This window comes from Gekko japonicus, unplaced genomic scaffold (assembly GCF_001447785.1).
Source record: "Gekko japonicus isolate JY-2015 unplaced genomic scaffold, Gekko_japonicus_V1.1 scaffold256, whole genome shotgun sequence".
Classification (NCBI taxonomy): domain Eukaryota; kingdom Metazoa; phylum Chordata; class Lepidosauria; order Squamata; family Gekkonidae; genus Gekko; species Gekko japonicus.
In genome coordinates, this window is record NW_015161412.1 from 815,234 (window position 1) to 839,166 (window position 23,933).

Here is a 23,933-nt window from a genome sequence, read left to right on the forward strand (position 1 = left end):
TCTCTCATGTGGTTGCTCATTTAAAACAACAACAACAATGAAAGGATTAAAAGTACTCTCTGAAAATGTTGCCAGTCTGATCTACTCCCATCTTGTCTCATTTGGTCCAAAGAGAACATTTTTCAAGGAGGGAACTGGATGTATACATCTCAGTGATACACAGGGCTTTTTTTTTGGAAAAAGATGTGCCAGAACTCTCAACAGGGAAATAAAGTTTTCAGTCTGTATACTGAAAACTCAAGAACTTTTAAACATTTTTAAAATAATTTTTTCGAAGAGGTTTTGGAACTCCGTTCTTGCACGGTCCCCCAGAAAAAAAGCCCTGGTGTGACATATTTTCAAGAGATGAGAAATGAAAGTTATGAACTTCCATGTGTGAAACCAGCCTTTTGCTTCTGCAATATTAGTCAATCACAAGCGTAAACCTAAATATTTGCTAAAGCCCTTTTTGCATGGAGCAATTGTGTTTTCTTTTCAGGTGGTCCGTCTAACCTGGTGGTCTGTGTGCAGGGATTCAGTTTACTACACACTGGCTGTGATTGTACTTATTGCGGTAAGTTTCTTGTTTGCCATGTTCTTTTCCCCAGATAATTGAAAGGACCTAGTTTGTGATCGTTTGCTTATACTTAAGAGGAGTTCTGAAAAATCACTAGAGCCCTTTCATCATGATGGGAAAAGTGAATTCCATAATACCATATTCCTAAAGAACTATGTAACACTGCGATTAACCACATGCCCAAATAGCAAACTCTTTAAAGAAAGCTGAAAAGTGATACATGCATGGGAGGACCTGTAAACCTTGAGTCTCTGCATGCTTTTTGACTGTTGGGCAAATTCTCACCAGAGAGACTGCTTTCCCAGTTTGTTCACAGTCACCCTTATTTAAGATTTTACGTTGCCTACTAATGAATTTAAATATCAGCTGTTATTTCCCTCTAAGCTTACAGTATGCTGACCAAAAATGTGGGTTAATTTGAAGTAATTGCTATGCATTGTCTACATAAATGTGACCATGGCTGCAACCCTAAGAGCACTTTCCTGGAAGTAGGCACCATTGAATAAAATGTGACTTACATCTGGGTAGACATGCCTTTGATTGCTCTCCATGCCACCTGCATTAATTATTTGATGCATGTAATTAGAGGCAATAGCAAAACATCTTATTGTCATTTAATTCATGGAAGGGAAAGAAAGCACAACTAAAGGGATAGTACTGTATTTAATTATATATATATATGTGCATACATGTAAAAAAAATCCCTGGTTAAAAAACATCCATAGAATTGTATCTTGTTGTGATACTATCCTAAACAGGATTACATCCTTCTAAGCCCATTGTCTTTAATAGACTCTGAATGGTATAAATTTCACTGTTAATGTTCTATCCAGGATTTGGTGCGGTACAGTTACATCTTGAAAGAAGTACACTGTACAGTTCACACTTCAGACTGGATGGCTGTGACTTGACATCATACTTTACCTTTGCGCTGGGGCAGGAAGTACCATTGCTGCAATACTATCTTACAGCTCAGTCCTAAGCAGAACATTTAATTGAAGTTATATGCTAATGCCTGTAATTAATCCCTAACTTTTTAATGGAAAAGCACCCATAAATACATATCTGGAAACCTGCCAGGGAGTGGTGACATAGTTCGTAGGGATGATTTGAGCATAAAAATTGCCACACCACCACCCCCTTTCCACTGCTGTTCCTCTGCTCATAATTGTGGCGTCCCAAGACTGCTTTACATGTAATACAAATGTTAGGGCTTCATTAAATTCTTCTGTGAGAAATGTGTAGTTTGCGACTCAGTGTCTCCAACCAAACATCTTCAACCAAAGACACTTTGTAAGCCTGCTCATCAAGAAATTAATACTGCAACCCCTCATACTACCAATACCATGTATATATTCTGCCATAAACACACAACTTCAGTGTGGCAATGCATGCAGCTAAGACAACCAAAACAATGACTCAGTGCCAAGCAGTTATCCTGGCTAAAAATGAAAATCCTTAAATGTGCCAAATAATTCATTTTCAGACACTTGTGTGTACTGAGGTGTCTCAGACACAGAAGAGAAGTTCAAGTCAGGCCAAAAAGTCCAACAAATCAAGCATCAGGTGCAGATGACAGTCTGTCGATATGATAGAAACAATGTGAGGTCAGGCTGGAAGTCAGGATCTAAGATAAGCAGGCATATGGGCAAGACCAAGCAACAAATCAGAGCCAGTAAGGCCAGCTAAAGAGAAGGTCAAACATACTCAGGATCTTACAGCATTACATTCTTTACATTACCAACGAGTTGCCCATATTGAAGGAACCAGTCTGGAAGTAGCAGCTTTATAGTCTCAGGCTAGGTCTTAATTAGGAGGAAAGGCAGCATGGTAGCCTGATCTTCTCAAATCTCAGAAGCTAAGTAGGGTTGGTACTTGGATGGGAGACCACCAAGGAAGGCTCTGCAGAGGAGGGCAATGGCAAGCTATCTCTGCTTCTCACTTGCCTTGAAAGCTTCTTGTTGGGGTTGCCATAAGTTGGCTGTGACTTGGGTTCCCAAGTACTTACCGCAATCCGGCGGGGGAAACATGCTCCCTGGCTGGACTATTCCTCCCTGTAACACAGCATGCCGTCGCCAGGAAGTGACGCTGGGCGACACTCTGGCAATGGGGCTGAAAACTCGATGGTACCATCGAGTTTTGAGCCCCATTGCCAGAGCGTCACCCAGCGTCACTTCCTGGCGATGGTGTGGTGCGGGGCGTCTGTTGTCCCCGCAGGAATGATCCTGCAAAGATGTCTGTGTCCCCCGCCGAATCACGGTAAGCACTTGGGAAGCCTGGCTGTGACATGACAGCACATACATATGTAGGTCTTACTGGACTCTTCAGTCAGCTGTCATTGGAACCCCCCAGGCAGGATGTGCTTCTTCCCCTGCAGGCCATCGTTAAAAGAGTGCTGTGGTACAACGGGAACTGAGCCAGCAGCTCTCCCTAAAAGCTGGCTTCTCAGCCAGTACATAGAGCAAAGTCCTAGAGCACGAACTTCAGGTTCTGGGACACTAACTTCAAGTTCTGGGTTTGAGTGTTTATGATGTGTAATGTAACTGATGTGTAATGTAACTGAAGTTCTTCAATTGGCATTGAGAAATATCATTTCTTTTTTTCTCTCTCTCTCTCTCCTCCCTTTTAGTTTGTATATGATGAGAAAATTGTATGGTAAGCTCTGCTTGTTATTTCCCCCCCACACACACATAACCTAATTATTAGAATTCAGCTTTGATTCAGTCTGCAAGGTTATGCATGCTTTCTTGTTGACCCTGTTGAGCATGGAGAAGGGGACTTACTTCTGAGTAAGCATATGTAGGGTTGGGCTGTAAGGACTTTGTTCCAAATGTAACGAGAGAGCTCTGAATTTGGCGATCTGTGTTTGTGACACTGACTCAGGAAAAAAGAAGCAAGTGGAAAAAGAAGCAAGTAGTGATGAACAGTAGGTGTGGTATAGGGGAAGGCCAAGTGGCACTGGAGGGAAAGGGGAAAGGGGTTTGGGTTAAGGTTAGTGAAAGAAATGGGCATTGAGGAGGGCCTGGGCAGAGAAGAAATGGCCTATCAAAGAGAGATGGCAATGTGTTCCAGGCCTAGGCACTACCTTTACAGGAAGCAGAACAAAGTTTGAGTCCAGTGGCACCTTTAAGGCCAACAAAGTTTTATTCAAAGTGTAAGCTTTTGTGTACAAAGCACAATTCTTCAGACACTACAGGAAGCAGTATTGGACAGACGACAAAATAGGTCTAACAGCAGGAAGGAGGGATTGAAAAGAAGTGCACAAGCAGAAAAGAGAAGACCTTTGCCAGCATAATGCCATTTGTATTAAAAATAGGAGAACTGCATGAAGACATTATGCCATAGATTTTTGAATCACAATTTAGATCTGCAAGACAAAAGGCCAGTTTTAAAGGAATAATTTAAAGACAGACTTTTCCCTTCATACTTAATATGTTTTTCTAAACAACTACACCTACTAACGGATTAAAGGTAAAGGTTCCTTTGCTTGAAAGCCAGTCGAATCCGACTCCAGGGTTGCGGTGCTCATCTCCATTTCAAAGCCGAAGCGCCAGCGCTGTCCGAAGATGTTTCCGTGGTCATGTGGCTGGCATGACTAAACACCAAGGCGCACGGAACACTGTTACCTTCCCACTGAAATGGTACCTATTTATCTACTTGCAATTTCTTGCTTTCGAACTGCTAGGTTGGCAGGAGCTGGAACTAGAGACGGGAGCTCACTCCGTCATGCGGCAACTTGGGTCTCGAACTGCTGAACTACCGACCTTCCACAGCCTGCAGTTCAGCATCTTAACCACTTGAGCCACGGATTAGTTACCCACTAAAACATGTTTATAGTGAAATAAATTTAAAATGTGTTTACACTGCTTATTGAAAGGAGAACCTTGCTAATTATAGTGGATGCAAATAGGAGCTGGCAATTTTCATAAGGAGAAAAGGAAATGCGCTTATTTATTTGTAGACAGTAAATGTTCCTTAGTTGAAAACTGAGCCAAATGCAGAACCCGGGTAGTTAAAGAACACAGCAATATAGATATACATGCTGTCTCACCCATCATCTCCTGGAACCAAGGGCTGGACTTCAGTCCCTATGGTAACTTGTAACAGTCCCTATTGTAACCCCCAGTATCAAGTCCAAAACAACAGTATGTGTGCTGTATTTATAATGCTTGTTTTCCAAGAAGATATTTCATCTTACTGTGTTTTATTAAAATAGAAAAGCAGCCTCTATTTTTATAAACGGCTAAGTTTTAAGAGATTTAATTTTATTCAGGCTGTGGGTTTTTTTAAAGAAAGAAACATGATATTGAAAAAGCAAAATGTCGACTTTTTACAAAATAATTGTCCATTTTTTTCCTCCCTATCTTGATTGTAGAAAAGGTAGCAAATACTGCTCATGGTAGTGCCAGTGATAATTTTCAGCAGAAAAATATAGGTTTGGGCTTTGTTAAAAGCATCTCTAAATATGCTCAGTACATGACTAATTTCACTCCTTTTCTTCCTTTGAGGTGGGAAAGTCTTGTCCTCATCATTATGTACTTGTTCTATATACTTATCATGAAGTAAGTGCTTTTTCCCCTTATCCTTCTGTTCTTTAATTATGTTTGACTATCCTTCCTTCAGTATTGCTATGACAGCACATAACTCAGAAAATTTTGCATTCCTGTTTTATCAGTATTGTTCATTTTCCTCTCTGGACATATACAATAGCCAATAGATAGACATTTGCGCCTTTCAGTATCTGTGGAATCTGCAGTACTGCTTAGGAAAGTTGGGCTAATGGAAAATACTGTCTTTGGAAATTGAGGCTTCAACGTTAAGTCAATTTAAAACGTTTTGATAGACTAGAAAGTAAGACACAGGGAGGGGAAAGCAAACGTGACCCAAAAACTGGAATCAAGAACCACAAGGGTAAGAAAGAAATCTGATAAAAGGCCAATATTAAAAACCTAGTTGAAACTTATAATGTATTTATTAGGAAGATAGTTAAAAACATATGAGGGCCCACATTTTATTTATTTATTTATTTCATTCGACTTCCTATCCCGCTCCCCCCCCCCCCCCAAGGGGCTCTGAGCGGCTTACAATTCTAATTTTAACACAATCCTACTCTAGGGCCACATGTATGTAGGGAGGTGAGAAGCCTACTAGGCACCCTTCTTCTGTAGCCGATCTTCCTTGCGAGGGGACAGTCCCGCCGGCGGCCCTTCTTCGACGCTGGTCTTTGTAATTCCATCCTTCCGGCAGTCGTAACTCTCCCGGCCTGAACCACGTCGCGCTTCCGCGCATGCTCGGAGCGGCCTCTGTCCAAGTCAGGCTCCAGCCTACCGCGTACATGTGTATTGGCCCTTATGTTTAGGCCACTTGAACTTTTTAACAAGGCTTTCATTGCTCCCTTATATTGTTTTTAACGGTCTTTTTAATAAATACATGTATTTTTGTATATTATAAGTTTCACCTATGTTTTTAATATTGACCCTTTATCAGATTTCTTTCTTACCGTTGATAGACTAGAAAGCCTGATTATTTGGGCAGCTTTTTTTGTTTTGTTTTAGAAAGTTAAATTCTTCTTGATACAATTACTTATAAAAACAGTGGATGGCAAACAGCTACTGTAAAAGAGGCATTCTCTCCTGTCCAAGACTGAAGCAAGAATAATCTTTCAACACTAAGAAAATATGCTTTTTCATTCAGAAGTGTTTTTCATATGTAAACATTACAGGTTTAATTGATGAATATCCTGAAACTCATTTGGTTGATGGATAACCTTTTTGGAATGCCAACAAATGCAATGCCAGCAAATACACAGCTTTTGCTCTGAGGGACGGAGAATCTTTTCCTCTGAAAAAGACCAGAGAGCAGATATGGAAAAAGGATGTTCCCTTCTCTTACATTTCTTTTTCCTGTTGTTCTTCTTACTATGATGTTAAAAGTAGTAGGACTTAGAAAAGGCAATTAGAAAAAATCTACATAAATAAAACTCATACATTAAAAGGAGTATTGCAGCGATCTGCTTCCCCTATCCCAGCACTGGTATTCAGCCTGTTACTGTCCTTATCTTCCATGACTTGTTTAAAGCAAACTTAATTGGTAGCCATCACTATATCCCGTGGCAGTGAATTCCACAATTCACCAACCTGCTTCCTTCCTGTATTTAGGAAATTTGTGCAGATTTTATGGCTTGACAATGTAAAATATATAATTTTGTTGGTTGTCTATCGGGAGACGGGGCACTGTGATCCCTGGCTCAACAATCTAGATAACGTAGACAACAAATAGGGTTTAAGCCAAAAGTTAATGGGCAGAGTAAGGATGAGAATTAAGATGAGGTTTTTGTTTCTGACAAGTTACTAAAGCAACAAATCAGTGGAAGAAAATTAAGTGAATATGTTGCATGCTATATAGTGGCTTACTATGTGGGTTGGGCAGCTTTTACCAACGTACTGCGAAATGTCAATTTGAGATGTTTGCTCAAGAAAATCTGCCCTGTTGGCTAAGAAGGGTTGCTGCATGGTTACAGCTACCACATGGAACAATATAAAGTGGCAGCCATGATATCAGCCCCAAGTCAGCTCTTACCTCCTGCACAGAGGGAGGAAGGAACCTCCATATTCTCTCAGTCTTGTTTCTTCCTCTTCCAATTTAACGACTTTTCCAGTCACCTCTAGTGGTTTATTGTACCTTTCATCCTGGAAAGGCCCCAAAGAAACACTACACTCTGTCAGAATCCTCAAAGTCTGTTTTATTTATTTCAAGGTTTTTACTCGACTTTTCTCCCCACTGGGACCCCTACCTCATTCTCCCTTCCTCCATTTTATTCTAAGAGCAAGAATCCTGTAAGGCAGGTTGGACTGAGAAAGAGTGACAGGCAGTACACATCATGGCTGAAAGGAGATCTGAATCCAGATGTCCCAGATCCTAGCCTAACGCTATAACCATTACACCATTATAATTAATATAGTTAATCATGTAACAATTTATTATCATATTAATTATATAAGTGCCTAGAGTGTTAATTGAAATTGTATAAAAAGCTCTCTAATGCAAAATTAAGCACACATGAAATCTGCAGATTCACACAAGTGGCTTTAAAAAGCTCAGATATGGCTTTTATAATAACTACTAATTAGCTGCATTTGCAGAAACGAAAGGCTTTATTGTTTGGTGAATTTACAGTACAGGATAAACTCTCTGTCTCTCTCCCCCCCCCCATCCTCAACTGACATTTATTCAAATTAACAAATCCCCCCCAAAAAACTAGTTATGGAATGCAAAAAGTTGGGGGGGTGTTGTTTTTTGAGATATGCAGAATAACCTGCAGTTGAAACATTTGTTCCAGCATTTTGTTTATAGCCTGCAGAATTTGATGTGTTAATGTGAGATTCTCGTTAGCCTCATGGACTAACCTTGGTCTTCTGACTGGTTCTGATTGGCAGGTTTTGTGGCACTCTTTTAGGTTATACAATTGTACACTTATTAACAAATTTCTAAAACCTTAAGAATCTAAAATAGCCATCCTACTAGAAGAAATAAAATAAAAAGGACACAACTTTGTTGCATTGTTGTGAAACCTTGATATACAGGTGGTTGTACTTGTGCACATGGCCCATTGGAAGTAGCAAGCTATTCAGAATAGCACTGGTCTTTAGCTGGGAGTGTCATGGTTTATCTGGGTTTCATGATTCATTTCTGAATGAATAAGGTTCTTGGGTGTTTCTCCATTGGAAGATAGTATCCACTGGTTATTCCGTGATTGTATGATTGTGGAAAAGTTGTCTGGACCCAGCTAACCACAAGTTTTTACATGTACACTTAAAAACCACAAAGCACAACAGAATAAGTACAATTTTCCATTGCATTTAATAGGAGAGAGCACACCCTTAACTCTCCCGTTGAAATCAAATGGATATAAAAGTGTTTCGCTTTGACTTCGTCATGACCATAATGGTTGAACCGTGATAATCTTTCAGTGGTGTTTGGCCAATCATTGTCTCTCGGTCTAGCCAATTTAATTGAGGTATGTTGTGAGGATCAGTGCAATGAGAATTTACACACACACACACACACACATGAAAGATAACTCAAAGTAAATGCCTAACTTTATGCTTTAAGCAACTTGCATTTTTTCTCTTTTATGCCTCTAGGTACAATGTGAAAATGCAGAAGTTCTTCACGATCAAAAGCATGAATGTTGGGAATGGCAATACTGTCACCAGTGAACTGGAAGATGGTAATGATGAATCTTATGACATTAGCTGTGATGACCCATCAGTGCCATTGCTGTGGAAAGGTAAGGCTAAGCAGACAGGAGCTGGACCAAAAGTTGACCTGAAATATCATTACTGTAATGGTGGCTCAAGCACTGGTAACCAGCATAATTGTATTTTCCCCCAATTGTTTAGCTACTTCCAGACAAATTCAATACAACCGAGCCTTTGGGGCATTATTAAACTGCATTAGCATGTTAATAACAACAGTGTCTGTGCCTGTAACACAAATTGTTTACTTTTTTCTCATTTGGGGAAGATCACACTTGCAATGATGTACTTCAGTGTTTCCATTCGATCTTCTCTGTTTTGCTTGGAATCTTGGATTTTGTACATGTTGGATAAAGTCAGTAGTAGGCATGGTATTTTTTCCCATTGATTGTCACACCCCTGTGGCCATTTGGATCATCCATGCAACCACATGCTCTTAATTGTCATATATTGTCATATATTTCTAAGATATTGTTTTTCCAAACTGTATCTTGGAGGGCCCTGAAGTTCCCCAATAAGAACAGGGAAAGAATAGTCTTCTTTTTACTAACTCTGCATGGAAGAATCTATATGTCTCTCTGTGTGTGTCTAATTCTCTAATACTGCCAGTTTTCATCTGAAACGTATATATAATCTCACTTTTAAAGCAGGAGGGTGAATTTATTCTTTTTATTTTATTTTGGAGATTTATTCTTTATTTTTTCTTTGATAGCCAGATTATGCTCCCTCTTTTGGTTGTTCTGGTTGGTCTGTTCACAGATTCTTGGAGCAGGATTTCACTTTTCTCAGGTCTGCTTTCAGCCTGCCTCTAAAGTTGAGGCCAAAAAATACCTGGCTTCTCAGTTAACACCTTGCTCAGGTCAGTGAGGCGTAGACCTCACCTTTAATCCACTCTGGTGTATGACTGCCAAGCCCGATTATTTTCCGAGGCAGAACACCTGCGCTGTCCCTGTTGCATTCTACCGCACCACAGCAAGAATGCTATTACCATGGGTGCAGATAAAAGGGAGGTTCACAGACTGCCAAGTTCCCTTTGAAGCTTGTAACTTTTATTGCTTTCAAGAGCTTCAACTGGCAAAAATAAAAGCTTTTGTTACTGGGTTTTTATATATATATACACACACACACACACAGCTTTTCACACGGAGGAAAATCCAATTTCAAAAACAAGTCTTACAAGCTAAAGTGAAGATTTGTACTTCTGCAGCTAATGTTCATGTTTTGACAGTAACATTACCTTGTCTGGGCACCTCTGACTTCTATTGTGCTGATCCCACATGCCTTTTGGCTTTAATAACTGTGTGGCCATCAGAAGTCCCATAAATAATGTGACGAGCCTAGGTAGAAGAAGAAGAAGAGAAGAAGAAGAGATTGGATTTATACCCTGCCCTTCACAACCTGAAGGTGTCTCAGAGCAGCTTACAAACTCCTTTCCCTTCCCCTCCCCACAACCTGTGAGGTGAGTGGGGCTGAGAGAACTCTGACACAAACAGCCCTTTTTCAAGGACAGCTGTGCCAGAGCTTGTGACTGACCCAAGGTCACATCAGCAGGTGCAAGTGGAGGAGTGGGGAATCAAACCCGGTTCTCCCAGATTAGAGTCCGCACACTTAACCACTACACCAAACTGGCTCTCAGGTAGAGTAGAAGCTTATTGCTCTAATGGTTTCTCCAAATTCCAGAGGAGTAATCGTGTTAGTCTGTTGCAGCAGAAACAATGAAGAACCTAAAGTCCTAGTACCTATATTGTGGCATAAGCTTTAATGGACTGGAGCCTGGTTCATCAGATGCTGCATACCACAAAGAAGCCAGGGCGACCAGAAGAAAAGGAAGTGGGGTCCCTGTATCTTTAGCCGCTATGCAATGAGGGAATTTTAGTTTCTCCCCAGTGGGGGACCCAAAGCAGCTTACAACATTATCCTCGCCTCCATTTTATTCTCACAGCAATCCTGTGAAGCAAATTAGGGTGAGAGGGTATGAGTGGCCCCAGGTAGGGCAGAGATTCGAATTTGGGTTTACCAGATTCTAGTCTGACAGTCTAACCACTACATCGTGCTGACTGAGGAGAAAAGTTCACCTGCTGAAATTCCTTCTGCTGCACAAATACGGAAGGTATAGGAGCTCTAAATCCCAACTGAAACCTATTAGACATTTTCCTCATTGGTTCTGAGATCTGAACTTTTGCATACTTTGCAGGACACGCCTAACTTGTTCTATCTCTTAAAACTGATTAAATTTTGCCAGATTTCTAGCCTACTTTATATCATGAGATTTCAAAGCAACACAGTCCAGGGTATCCTGTATCAGAGAGTACCTGACACCTGCCTGTAACACATGTATTCCAAGTGCATTTCTCTAGCACTTATATTAAGGTAGTTGAGAGCCAGTTTGGTGTCAGTTTGATGTAGTGGTTAAGTGCGAAGACTCTAATCTGGGAGAACCGGGTTTGATTCCCCACTCCTCCACTTGCACCTGCTGGATGACCTTGGGCAAGCCTTAGTTCTGTCAGAGCTGTTCTCTCAAGGGCAGTTCTCGAAAGAGCTCTCTCAGCCCCACCTACCTCACAGGGTGTCTGTTGTGGGGAGGGGAAGAGAAAGGAGTTTGTAAGCTGCTCTGAGACTCCCAAGTGAAGGGCAGGGTATAAATCCAATCTCTTCTCTTCTCCTTCTTCTTGTCATTGGTGCGTTGGACCTTCCTTGCATTTTTTGAAAAGCCTGCATAAAAACTTTGAATAGGAAGCAGACAGAAGAGACTGCTCACTTTTTTTTCCTTTTTCAAACTCCTTCAGGAAGTCTGTAAGACTGGATTTGGGGAGATAATGTCAAGAAGGACTAGGGCTATAATTAGGGCCTCCTGATTTGTGTTCCACTGCCCTGGGGCAGACTACTTGAGGCTGGGGAGAGAAGCCTGGGATAGTTTGCTTGTCCTTCCAGGTTGCACCAGAGCCCAAATTACTCAGGCAAGACATTGGTTCCTCTGACCCGGATTAGCTGAAAATGATTCTGCAGTCACATCAGCCCTGGATTTTGTGTCATGGGCACCAGACAATTTCTGGCACTGTTTGTAAAGCTCTCCAGATGCTTTCCAAGTCATCACACTTCCCAGCTTGACTGCATGTTCACCATGTGAAGCTATTTTATTTATTTATCTTTCAACTGGAGATAGCAAGGGTCGAATTTAGGACCTTCTGTATTCAAAGCAGGTGCCCTACCACTGTGCCATATTCCCTTCCCAAGCTCTCTCTCTTCCCGTCTTCACAGCCTGTTCCCAGCCCTGCCCACGTTCCCATTTAATTCTGATCCTGTTTATTTGTACCTTCAGCACCAGGTTACCCTCACCCCAGACAGATAACCCTCAAGGCTCAAGGAAAGCGATTGAAGCAGCGCAATGAAAGAAGGCAGCTTGCTAAAAACAGAGTGGTAATGAGCTGTACTTTGCAGCAAGCCTGCAGTTAGATTGTATTGTCTCTAACCCAAGACCTTTTATACAGCTGTTAAGATGCTTTTTCCACCTTTGTACATCCTCCCAGGCTCTTCCGTTCCCATTCCTCACTCTCATTAGGGCTCCCGGAATAAGTTCCACAGCATCTGCCTTGATGCTTCTCTGTTGTTTTCACTGACATGCTGCACTTTAGAGATTTCTCAGATGTAATTCACTGGAAAGAAGTTTATCTGCCTTCTACACCTGCTGAAGCCCCATGTTAAGGCCCGGTTAATCATCATCATTAAAGTCATTTAGTATTTCAGCAGAGTTTTTGCCAAAGTGGTTTCACACAGATCGTTTCAGCCATGCCCTCAACAGCCTTCTAAGACCAGAGACTACTGTTATTGCTTCTGTTACTGGTGGCTGAGAGTGTGTGACACACTTAAGGCCATTCAAGTGATTTTGTGACGGAGCTGATACTTGAACTGGTGGCATCACCGTCATAGCTTATGGCATCATAACCCTAATTTACTGGAGCATCGCCAGTATCATACATAATGTGTTTTGCCAAGTGGAGGACAGGCACTGTCTGGTGCAGTCAATGTCCTCTGAAGATGGGGAGGGGAAAATCTAGCTAGTGAACTCATGCATTTTATTTTATTCCTTCAAGAGGAGAGGGAAGTATTCAAAATACCTGCTGGCATTTTAAGGATTAGAGGACTGTCAGAGTTCAGTTGCAGCCAGAGATCTCCTGAAATCTATTCTCAAACATGTATTAGGCTGATAGATCAAGATGTGTGGCTGTGTTAGTCTGTCTGTAGCAGTAGAAAAGAACAAGAGTCCAGTAGCCCCTTTAAGACTAACAAAATATATGGCAGGGTATGAGCTTTCATGAGTCACTGCTCACTTCTTCGGATACCTTCAGATATATTAGGCTGCTTCTAAATGAATAATTTTTCAGATGGCAGAAATTAATAATTGCATGTAGCAAGCCACACTGATAACACTGATCCTCAAGATATCCTGGAACGCATGGCATACAGCAAGTGTGTGGATCAATACAGTTCAGGTGAGGGACTGGCCAAGGACAGTCATGTGTCTAAATGTGTCAGAATGAGATAACAGATTCTTGGCATCATAGAATGGACCAGGGCTCTTTTTGTAGAAAAAGCCCAGCAGGAACTCATTAGCATAATAGGCCACACCCAACAGCAGAAACTAATTAGCATATTAGACCACACCCCTGACAGCACAGCTCATTAGCACATTAGGCCACACTCCCATGTTACCAGAAGTGTGGTTATCGAGCCACACCCACCTTTTGCTTCTTATTCTGTTAACTTGTTTGTTGTCAAAACCCAGGGCTTTTTTGTAGCAGGAACTCCTTTGCATGTTAGGCCACACACCCCTAATGTAGCCAATCCTAATGAGTTTCTGCTGTTGGGTGTGGCCTATTATGCTAATGAGTTCCTGCTGGGTGTGGCCAACTTGGGAGCCAGCCGGAACTCCGTTCCTGTGCGTTCCTGCCCAAAAATAGCCCTGGAATGGACTATGCGGGTGAAGGTGAGGGTGCCACTTTTGAATGTTCTCTATGTTTAAAAAAATCCCTCCATGTTAAAAACAAACAAACCCCTCCTTGCAAGTAGAAAATGAACACACCAGGAAAGAAGGTTCTAGCCTAGTCCACTCCCAGTTAGGCTAGTTTTCTATCATCAGAGAAGTTTAAATAGAAGAACACACCCCTACCTATAGTCTGAGGTTGGAGGCAGCCATGTTATTCTTCTACATGTGTAGACCAGGTAGATGATTGTGCAAAACACAGCACAACTTTGCATTGCCTTTTTTTCCTTCTGGTATTGCTTCTTGCATGTCCCGTATAGCACTGAATTGTACAACTAGCGGAGACCGGCACCTGTCATCCGAACTCAGCCTTGGAAGATGTTGCCGTTGACAAAGCTGCCGTCCATGATCCAGTTTGTAACAAAATATTGTTTTTAACCTCTTCCTGTTCTGTTTCTTCTATCTGTTTAAAATAACAGGCATGTTGTCATCATGTATGAGGGGGATCTCCTCTGATTAAGCTAAATGTTTCCCCAGATTTCAAACTATTTCAGACTGAAATGTTGCACTAATTATTTTTCTTCTTCTTCCACCCTACTAAGGGTTTCTGTTCCTCTTTAATGTATGTAATCTGTCCTAAATATATACATATATATCCATTCTAATAACTGAGGCAATAAAGAATGGTATTGCCCCTTATTCCCCCATCTATCTCCCACCATTCATCCTTCTTTTTCTCTGGAGTTAATATTTACTTCGTTGCAGTGTGTATTCTAACAACAAACGTCTCCTGTCTGCTAAGCCTTACTACATGCTACATAGAAGGTAGCATTTGTTTTTTAAAAAAATACTTGCATGTGTTTATTGTGTTTTCCTTTTATTAATTATTAGGGCTGCATGTTTTGTCTCTCTTGGTTTAATAACAGAACTTAGAACAGGAAAATACTCCCATTTATATAAGTTTTCACCAAACCTGTTTTCACTGAGCTGCGCAGTAACCTGGAATTTAATAATAAAGCATGTGATAGCATTCTTCTGAAATTGTACGGAAGTTTAAGGGGCTAGAATAATGAGAGAACTACACCCTTGCTAGTGTTTTTGTTGAACATCACTAATTGTTAAGGAGCTTTCCTGGGATAAGTTTTTGGCTCATTATTAGTATTTATAGACATAAGCCTCCCCCCTCCCAAATTTCCTCTGTGACTCCTACGGTGGGGCATTTGGGGAGCACGCCCCCTTAACTTTGAGTCATGCCCCACCACCCAAAAGGCCAGCTTGTTTGGGAGCATCGGCAGTCAGCCACACTCGATTGCCTTGCTCTCCAACCTTCCTCACTCTCCACCACAGCTCGTCCAGGAGTGCCAGCAGCTGGCCACACTCGATTGCCTCTCTCTCCAACCTTTGTTGCTCTCCACCACCTCTGCCCCTACCCCACACCTCTCCACTTCTGCCCAAAAGGCCAGGAAGAGACAGGAAGCTCCATCAGGAGTGCTGGCAGGGCAGTGAGTGAGCTGAATGGGCAGGCAAGGATCAGGCAGGCATCTCTGCAGTACACCTGCGCCGAGGAGTCAAGTGGCACAATCATGTGACCCAGCACTGCAGAGCAGCCTCCCTGCCTGATCCACCCGCTCCTTCCCCACCCACTCGGCTCGCTCACTACCCTGCCAGCACTCCTGATGGAGCTTCCTGGTCTCTGCCTGGCCTTTTGGGCAGGGGTAGAGAAGCGTGGGGCAGGAGCGGGGGTGGTGGAGAGTGAGGAAGGTTGGAGAAGCAATTGAGCACAGCCGACTAACCTTTATTGGAGAGAATGTTGTGATGTCAGAAGCCCCCTCCAGTGCCCCCCTGCCAAAAAATTCCTGGCTATGGGCCTGAAAAGTGCCTAAAGGACAAAAAGTCATGCAGCACAGTGGGCCGCAGTGAAGAGGAGGAATTGGCAGAAATTATCCTCTCTCTTTTGTGCTGTATGCTAGCACAAAGGGGAAGATTGATTGCACCCACTTCCTCTTCCCATACTTGCCATGTGTGGGGTTTTTTTTAACATGAAACTCTTGTGACCCTCAGCATCAGATTGGGGGAGGAGGGATTTACAGAGGTATCTTGAAAGACATCAGGAAAGGTGTACCTCAGCAAATTCCTTGTGCTAGTGATTCAGAGGATTCAACCCCACTATTAAATATGATTAATTTGCCTAAAATATATTAGAGGTATACAGTAAGGAAATGATAAGGCTAACCTAAATATGATGCAAACCAAGGAGAATGATTGACTAGAGTGAAAAACTAGGAGGAATCTGTTTCAATACAACTGCAACTTGATGCAATTGTCCAATCTAAAATGTAATCAGAAGTCATAAAAATCTAAAACCAGTAGATTTCTATTGATAGCCAGTTTAATTTGCATGGAATCCAGTTATAGATAGAAATCTGGTAATGTTATTTACAATGTAAGATTACTCTTAAGCTAATGGTAGGAGCCATTCCAGGGTAAATATGGGCAAAGAGAGTCATTGAGAAAGAAACACACTTTATAGCTAACCATTGGCATTGTGGTCAATAGTAAAGGGAACGCAACCATATGGCCAAAACTCCGTGGTGATGGTCGATGAGATAATTTGTTCCAGTCCTCCGAAATTCCGTTTTCCTGAAGCTGGCTTGCGAGTAATGATAACGAATAAATTTGGACCAAGGACCAGGCTACGGATGGCGAGTCGGCTGATTATTAATGAGGTGAGCCTGCAAGAGAGGTAGCCGAACAACTTATTCCGGGGCTTTTTTATTTTTGCACTGTTTCTATTATTATTATTAGTATTATTATTATTATTATTATTATTATTTACTGTTTTACACTGTGCCACAAATGTATCTGGTGCTGTATAACATCATCAAGAAAAAAAATCAAAACCAAACGGGCTGTTGCCTGAAGGAACTTGCAGGCCGATGTTTAACAGCAAGAACAGAAAAGGTGAAGTATGGTAGAGCTGAGGATTAACGGAAGGAATGCTTGGCCTTTTGGGGGGAGGGGGGATGCTTAAGAAAGCCGCCAAGAGTTCTTCACATGTTATCATAAGCATATTAGGGGCCCTGGCATGAAACCCTTGCAAACAGAACTGGAGTCATGTCAGAAGACACGGACAGGGAGTTCAGATGTTAAAATGGCTTTTCTTTTTTAGCATAGGCAATTAGTGTCCTGTTTCCCAAAGAGAATGTGGGGGAGATGGTTTGTTTCATGCTTTCCTTTCAGTACTAGGGTAGCCAACAGGCCTGGAGAAAAATGTCTTGTTGCTTTAACAGAAGTGTAATGGGATGTTCATCATTGATCTTCTGTGCAGTCCCACATGGGGACTGAGCATGAGCAGGCCGGCCATCAGATAATTCCTTACAGCTAAAAGATTGGGGGGGGGGCTGTGCCTCAGAGCCAGAAGCTTGTTCCCACTCAGGGACCACGTGATCCTGTGCAGCAGCACAAGCCCTACTCTCAGTTCCTCTTTGCCGTTGAAGGAGAAGGTTGTAGTTTTGGAGTCTCCTGCTACGGCCAATCGGATAGAATCAAGGTACAATTTCTCCTTGCTTCACGAGATCTGGAGATCATTGAACTGACCGCTAAGTTTCTCCATTGTTTTATAAAACGGAAGAGTAACCCTGATCATATTAATGATTCTTAATTTATAAGTTTAAAAACTTAAGTTTAAAAGTTTGGAATGCCAGTTTATTTTATGATTCAGGCATCTTTTGTATGGTCAAATCTAACTTGTGACAACTTGAGTTAGGCCTGACATACCCACGACTATCTATTTTATAATTTCTCTTGGATTGTATTATTGGGAAATGCTTTTAATATTCTATGCCAATAAAAGGTATTTGGAAGTTTTGGAGTCTCCTGCTACAGTGAGGGAAGAAACAGTGATTGAATCTGACGGATCCAACACAACATCAGATCCGGGCCCAGACGAGAGGGTAGGCGAGCCATCTCTGGCATCTCCCATGTAAATCTCCAAATGTTTGGAGAACAGATGATCCATATGGCCCAGTCTCTTGAGACAGAAGTCATTACCACAGCGCAAGCTCAAAGATAAGATACTGAGTCGCCTCTGTTTAGAGTCTCCTGGGATTATTGCTTTCCCAGTGTTGGAGGGCCTTAGGGACCTCACACAGGAACTGTGGCAAAAAACCTGTGTATCTCCAGCCTATCTCCAGAAGGGTAGAACATTTTTATACGATCAAGAAAGAGCCATTTAACTATTTGACAACCCATCCTCTGCCATCCTCCTTGGTTATGGAGGAGATGCAACCAAAGTGCTGTTAGGCCTACCACACCACTCCCACAGATAGGGAAGGGAGAAAACTGGATGTTCTGGGTTGAAAATTATATTCATCAGCAGCATTAGGTTTCAAAATTGCTAACTATGAAACCACCATGGCAGGTTATCAGCTCTTCTTGTGGGAGAGGATTATTCCATTCCTTGAACTCCTGCTGGAAGATAAGTGTCTCCTTGCTAAAGTTCTGTACATGGAGGCCATTAAACTTTTGAAGCAGCAAATTAATACAGGATGACATTCTGTGGATTTGGCTGCACGTGCCGTGGTGAACACCATCATACTCAGGTGCCACACATGGTTAAGATCAATGGCCTTGCCTATGGAAACCAGGCTTAAAGTTGAAGACTGACCTTTCAAAGGTTTCAGTCCACTCTCTTCTCATCCAAGTCAGATGAGATGCTTTCCCTGATGAAGAACAAGCAGACAGCTAAGTCCCTAGGAGTCTCACAATTATCCATGTCCCAATTTAAGCAGAGATCCTTTGTAAGACAGCCCTGGCATCCGTATCAAATGGATTACCACTTTTCTGGTCCCTCGGGGTCTCAGTATCCTATTCCCAAGCCATTTACCCACAACACTGTTACCATAGGCAACAGGGTTACCATGTGGAGATCTCCCGGGACTAGTTCCTTCCCCTACCAAATTGACTAGCTTTAATCAGTATCAGCCAGGTACTTCATCATGATCTGAACTGCCTCAACCTGATGGCTTGGAGGCTTCAGACAGAGACCTAATTTTTTCTAAGCCTAACAGTAGGTAATCCTATAAGTGTAAGGGGAGGCAATTTTCCCTCTGGTATAGTGAGAAGGACATGTTACCAGGGGGTGCCCTTCTGCAGGTTATATTTATTACACCTGAAAACTAAGGGCCTGGCATTTTCTTCTTTGAAGGTTCGCCTGGCTGCTGTCTCTTGCTGTCACAGAGGAATTGTGGGAGGATCAGTGTTCTCCCATCTTTTGTCTAAGAGGTTTCTTAAGGGGTTAGGTAATCTCTGCCTGCCCCAGTGGTCTCTGTCTGTTATGCTAGCACAGTTAATGTTCAAGCCTTTTGAACCTCTTGCTACCAGTTCTTTGGCAGAGCTTTCTGTGAAGGTATGTTTCTTAGTAGCTATTATCTCTAGCCAAGAGGGTGAGTGAGCTAGCAGCTCTTCAGGTAGATCCCCCATTTTTGAAGTTCTTTCCTGAAAGGGTGATCCTTCGTCCTCATCTTAGGTTTCCTCCTAAGGTAGTTTCTAGGTTCCATTTATCCCAAGATATTGTTTTGCCTGTATTTTTTCCTGCACCAAGCTCTGAGAATGAGCACTCATTGCATTCTTTAGATGTTAGGAGGGCATTATTATTTTGCCTCAAGAGAACCCTGGAGTTTCTCAGGGATACAGCCCTGTTTGTTTTAGTGGAGGTAGGAGAGCATCATCTCAGACCCTGTCCTGATGGACTGTCAGTACCATTAGGGAGTGTTATAACAGGGCCAGATTGCCATGCCCATTGAACATTCATGCCCCTTCCACTAGGGCAGTGGCTTCTTCCACAGCTCTCCTGGATGGAGTGTCTTTGACGGAGATCTGCAGAGCTGCCACCTGGTCATCAGCAGACATGTTTGTACGTCATTATGCTTTGGATCTGCAGGCAAGATGTGAGGCTGAAGTGGGCAAGGCAGTTCTTCATTTGCTGTTCAGGTGAGAAGAGCATGCCCCACTGCCTGGTGAGTAGCTTGCTAGAATCTTCATGTGAGGCTGCACAGAAGATTGATAATGAAAACAAAGTTGCACTTAACCTGTAACTGTTGTTTGAGTGTCTTCTGTGCGGGCACACATATGCTCCCTCCTACCCTGCTACATGCTCTGGCTTCGGTGGTGCTAGAGGTACTGAGGGTAGGGGGATGCTGCTGCACCGGAGCATGTGGTCCCTGGGTAGGAACAAGTTTCTGGCTCCAGCATGCAGTGCCCCCTGGAGGCTTTTGGCTGTAAAGACCTATCCGATGGCAGGCCTGTGCAAGTGCAGTCCCCATGTGTGCCTGCACAGAAGACACTCGATGAACAACAGTTACAGGTAAGTGCAAATTTGTTTTATTTACCAGGTGATGTTCTGCTATGAAGTTTCAAAAAGACTGGAAAACTTTCCTAAAATGACTGCGATGTTCGTTGGTTTACGTATCTTCTAGCGCCAGCGACTGATCCACTCCACCAATGGCAAAGTGCTCCAGAATGGGAAACATGAAAATATTGAAAATGGGGCCATACATGTTGATAACCAAGAAGAGGGAAATGAACACAACAACCTGACTCCATTTTCACCACCAGGTAAACTTAGAAGGTTGTTTTATTTATTTATTTTTCCAATTTATACCCCACCCTCCCCACCAAGGCAGGCTCAGGGTGGCTTTTATAGAATGAATGGATCATAGAAACATAGAGTTGGAAGGGACCTCCAGGGTCATCTAGTCCAACCCCCTGCATAATACAGGAAATTCACAAATACCTCCCCCTCCACACACACAGTGACCGCTGTTCCATGCCCAGAAGACGACAAAAAAACCCCTCCAGGATTGCTTCCTGACCCCAAAGTGGCAATCAGCATTTCCATGGGCATGTAAAAAAGGGCCACAAGAAGTAAGCACTGAGGCAGCCCTTAAGAACATAAGAACATAAGAGACGCCAATGTTGGATCAGGCCAAAGGCCCATCCAGTCCAACACTCTGTGTCACACAGTGGCCAGAAATACCAGTGCCATCAGGAGGTCCACAAGTGGGGCCAGGACATTAGAAGCCCTCCCACTGTTGACCCCCCCAAGCACCAAGAAGACAGAGCATCACTTGCCCCAGAGCCCCTAGCTATACCTTGTGGCTAATAGCCACTGATGGACCTCTGCTCCATATGCTTATCTAATTCCCTTTTGAAGCCATCCATGCTTGTAGCACCCACCACTTCCTGTGGCAGTGAATTCCAAGTGTTAATCACTCTTTGGGTGAAGAAGGACGTCCTAACCTTTCCTCATAGGGAAAGTGTTCCAACCCTTTTATCATTCGAGTTGCCCTTTTCTGCACTTTTTCCAAAGCTATAATATCCTTTTTAAGGTGTGGTGCCCAGAACTGCACACAGTATTCCAAATGAGGTCTCACCATTGATTTATATAGGGGCATTATTATATTGGCTGATCTGTTTTCAATACCCTTCCTAATAATCCCCAGCATAGCATTGGCCTTCTTTATTGCAGTCACACACTGTCTCGACATTTTCAGTGAGTTATCTACTACAACTCCAAGATCTCTCTCTTGCTCAGTCTCTGCCAGTTCAGACCCCATCAATGTGTATTTATATTTAGGATTTTTGGCTCCAATGTGCATCACCTTGCACTTGGCCACATTGAACCCCATTTGCCATGTTGACGCCCACTCGCCCATCCTTGACAGATCCCTTTGGAGTGCCTCACAATCCTCACTGGTTTTCACCACCCTGAACAACTTTGTATCATCCGCAAATTTAGCCACTTCACTGCTTACTCCCATCTCCAAATCATTAATGAAGCCCTTCCTGCCCTCCTTCTCATGATCTGCCTAAGTTCACAGAATCCGCATTGCTGTCAGATGGCCATCTAGCCTCTTGTTTGAAAAGCTCCAAAGGAGGAGCGCCCACCACCTTCCCGGAATCACTCTGTCAGGAGGTTCTTCCTAATGTTTAGCCGAAAACTCTTCTGATTTAATTTCAACCTGTTGGTTCTGGTCCAACCTTCTGGGGCAACAGAAAACAACTCCACACCATCCTGTAGATGACAGCCCTTCAAGTACTTGAAGATGGTTATCATATCACCTCTCAGTTGTCTCCTCTCCAGGCTAAACATACCCAGCTCCTTCAACCTTTCCTTATAGGACTTGGTCTCCAGACCCCTCACCACCTTCATTGCTCTCCTCTGGACACGCTCCAGCTTGTCTATATCCTTCTTAAATTGTGGTGCCCAAAACTGAACACAGTACTCTAGGTGAGGTCTAAACAGAGTAAACTGGTACCATCACATCTCATGATCTGGATACTATACTTCTGTTGATACAGCCCAAAAACACATTTGCCTTTTTAGCAACCACATCACACTGCTGAATCTACACTACTAAGACCTCTAGATCCTTTTCGCACATAATACTGCTGACAAGTCTCCCCCAACCTATAATCATGCATTTGATTTTTCCTACCTAAATGCAGAACTTTAAAATTATCCCCACTGAAATTCATTTTATTTGTTTTAGACCAGTTTTCCAGCCTGTCAAGATCATCTGACTCTGTCTTCTACCGTATTTGCTACCCCTCCCAATTTAGTATCATCTGCAAATTTAATAAGCCTTCCCTCTATCCCTTCATCCATATCATTGATAAAGATGTTGAACTAAACAGGTCCCAAGACAGATCCTTGAGGCACTCCACTTGTCACTCCTCTCCAAGAAGATGAGGAATCATTAACAAGCACTCTTTGGGTGTGATCAGTCAACCAGTTACAGATCCACCTGGCAGTCATAGGATCCAAACCACATTTTTTCCAATTTATCAACAAGTATAGTATGTGGAACCTTATCAAAAGCCTTACTAAAATCAAGATAAACTATGTCTACAGCATTCCCCTGATCCAGCAAGGTAAAATGTTATGTCACAATAAAACGCCTCCTCATCAGTCTCCAAGTTAGCTTTATTATTCTCAGTCACAAAGTATAAAATACACCTGCAACTTACAATCACTCCCACTTCCTACTCCTGACTTATATACAGTCCTCTCAAAGAAGCACACACAACAGTGTTGTAAGTCACCGTGAGACAGTGACTAAAACCCCTAATAAACAAATAAAAAATAGTTATAATCTTGGGGTTTTATTTACAGGTGTTAGGCCCTCAGAGTTTAATCTTCTACTTGAGTTAACCAGTCTTCAGGAGAGTGGGCTATAAATTAAATAATAATAATAATAACAAACAACAATAAAAATATCTGTAAAATTATATTTCTGTTTATTTTGAATTTTATTTACTACCCGATGCTGATTCCTAGGCTGCAACTCCCTTCCCTCATCATGTGTTCTGTTTTTGCCATGTTAAGCACTGTTTCCCTTGCAAGAGAAGACTGAGGAAAAGTAGGAATTGAGCACTTCTTCCCTCTCTTTATCACCTGTTTCACTTTCCTGTCCTCACAATGGGTCTACCATGTCCTTGCTCTTTTTCTTACTTTGAACATAAGAAAAAAAACACCTTTTTTTGTTTTTAGCATCTCTCGCTAGCCTAAGATCATATTGAACTTTAGCTTTCCTAACTCTCTCTCTCTATGACCACTGGTTATTTGTTTGTATTCTTCCTTGGCTATAAGGCCCTCCTTCCACTTTCTGAATGTGTCTCTTTTATTGTTCAAGTCCTTAGAAAGCTGTTTATGGAGCCACCTTGGCTTCTTTAGGCTCCTCCCATTTTTCCTTCTCATAGGAATCATTTATGTTTGTGCCTTCAGTATTTCACTTTTAAGAAATTCCCATCCCTCTTGAGCTCCCTTCTCCTTGAGTATTTCTGACCATGGGATTCTACCCAGCATAACTTTAAGTTTATCAAAATTTGCTTTCCTGAAGTCCAACCTATATGTCTTACTATGTACAGCTTTTACCTTTCCCAAGACTGTCGATTCCAAAATTACATGGTCACTATTACCCAGGGTTCCCACTACTTTCACCTCGTCAACCATTTCTTCCCATTTGGTAAGTATAAAGTCCAAGATAGCAGATCCCCTTGTTTCCCTCTCCCCTTTCTGGAAAATGAAGTTGTCAGCAAGACAAGTCAGGAATTTATTGGACCTTTCATTCTTAGC

General features: G+C 42.3%; 1 protein-coding gene across 1 annotated transcript in view; it reads left to right on the forward strand.

Moving 5' to 3' along the window:
- SLC24A4 (solute carrier family 24 (sodium/potassium/calcium exchanger), member 4) overlaps positions 1–23,933 on the forward strand; it is a 172,513-nt gene that overhangs the window by 138,189 nt on the left and 10,391 nt on the right. The window contains exons 7-13 of the mRNA XM_015427138.1: positions 479–553; positions 3,186–3,211; positions 5,065–5,118; positions 8,701–8,846; positions 16,352–16,521; positions 20,272–20,370; positions 20,626–20,667. Of these exons, the coding sequence (XP_015282624.1) occupies positions 479–553; positions 3,186–3,211; positions 5,065–5,118; positions 8,701–8,846; positions 16,352–16,521; positions 20,272–20,370; positions 20,626–20,667 (612 nt within the window). The remainder of the gene's footprint in view (positions 1–478; positions 554–3,185; positions 3,212–5,064; positions 5,119–8,700; positions 8,847–16,351; positions 16,522–20,271; positions 20,371–20,625; positions 20,668–23,933) is intronic.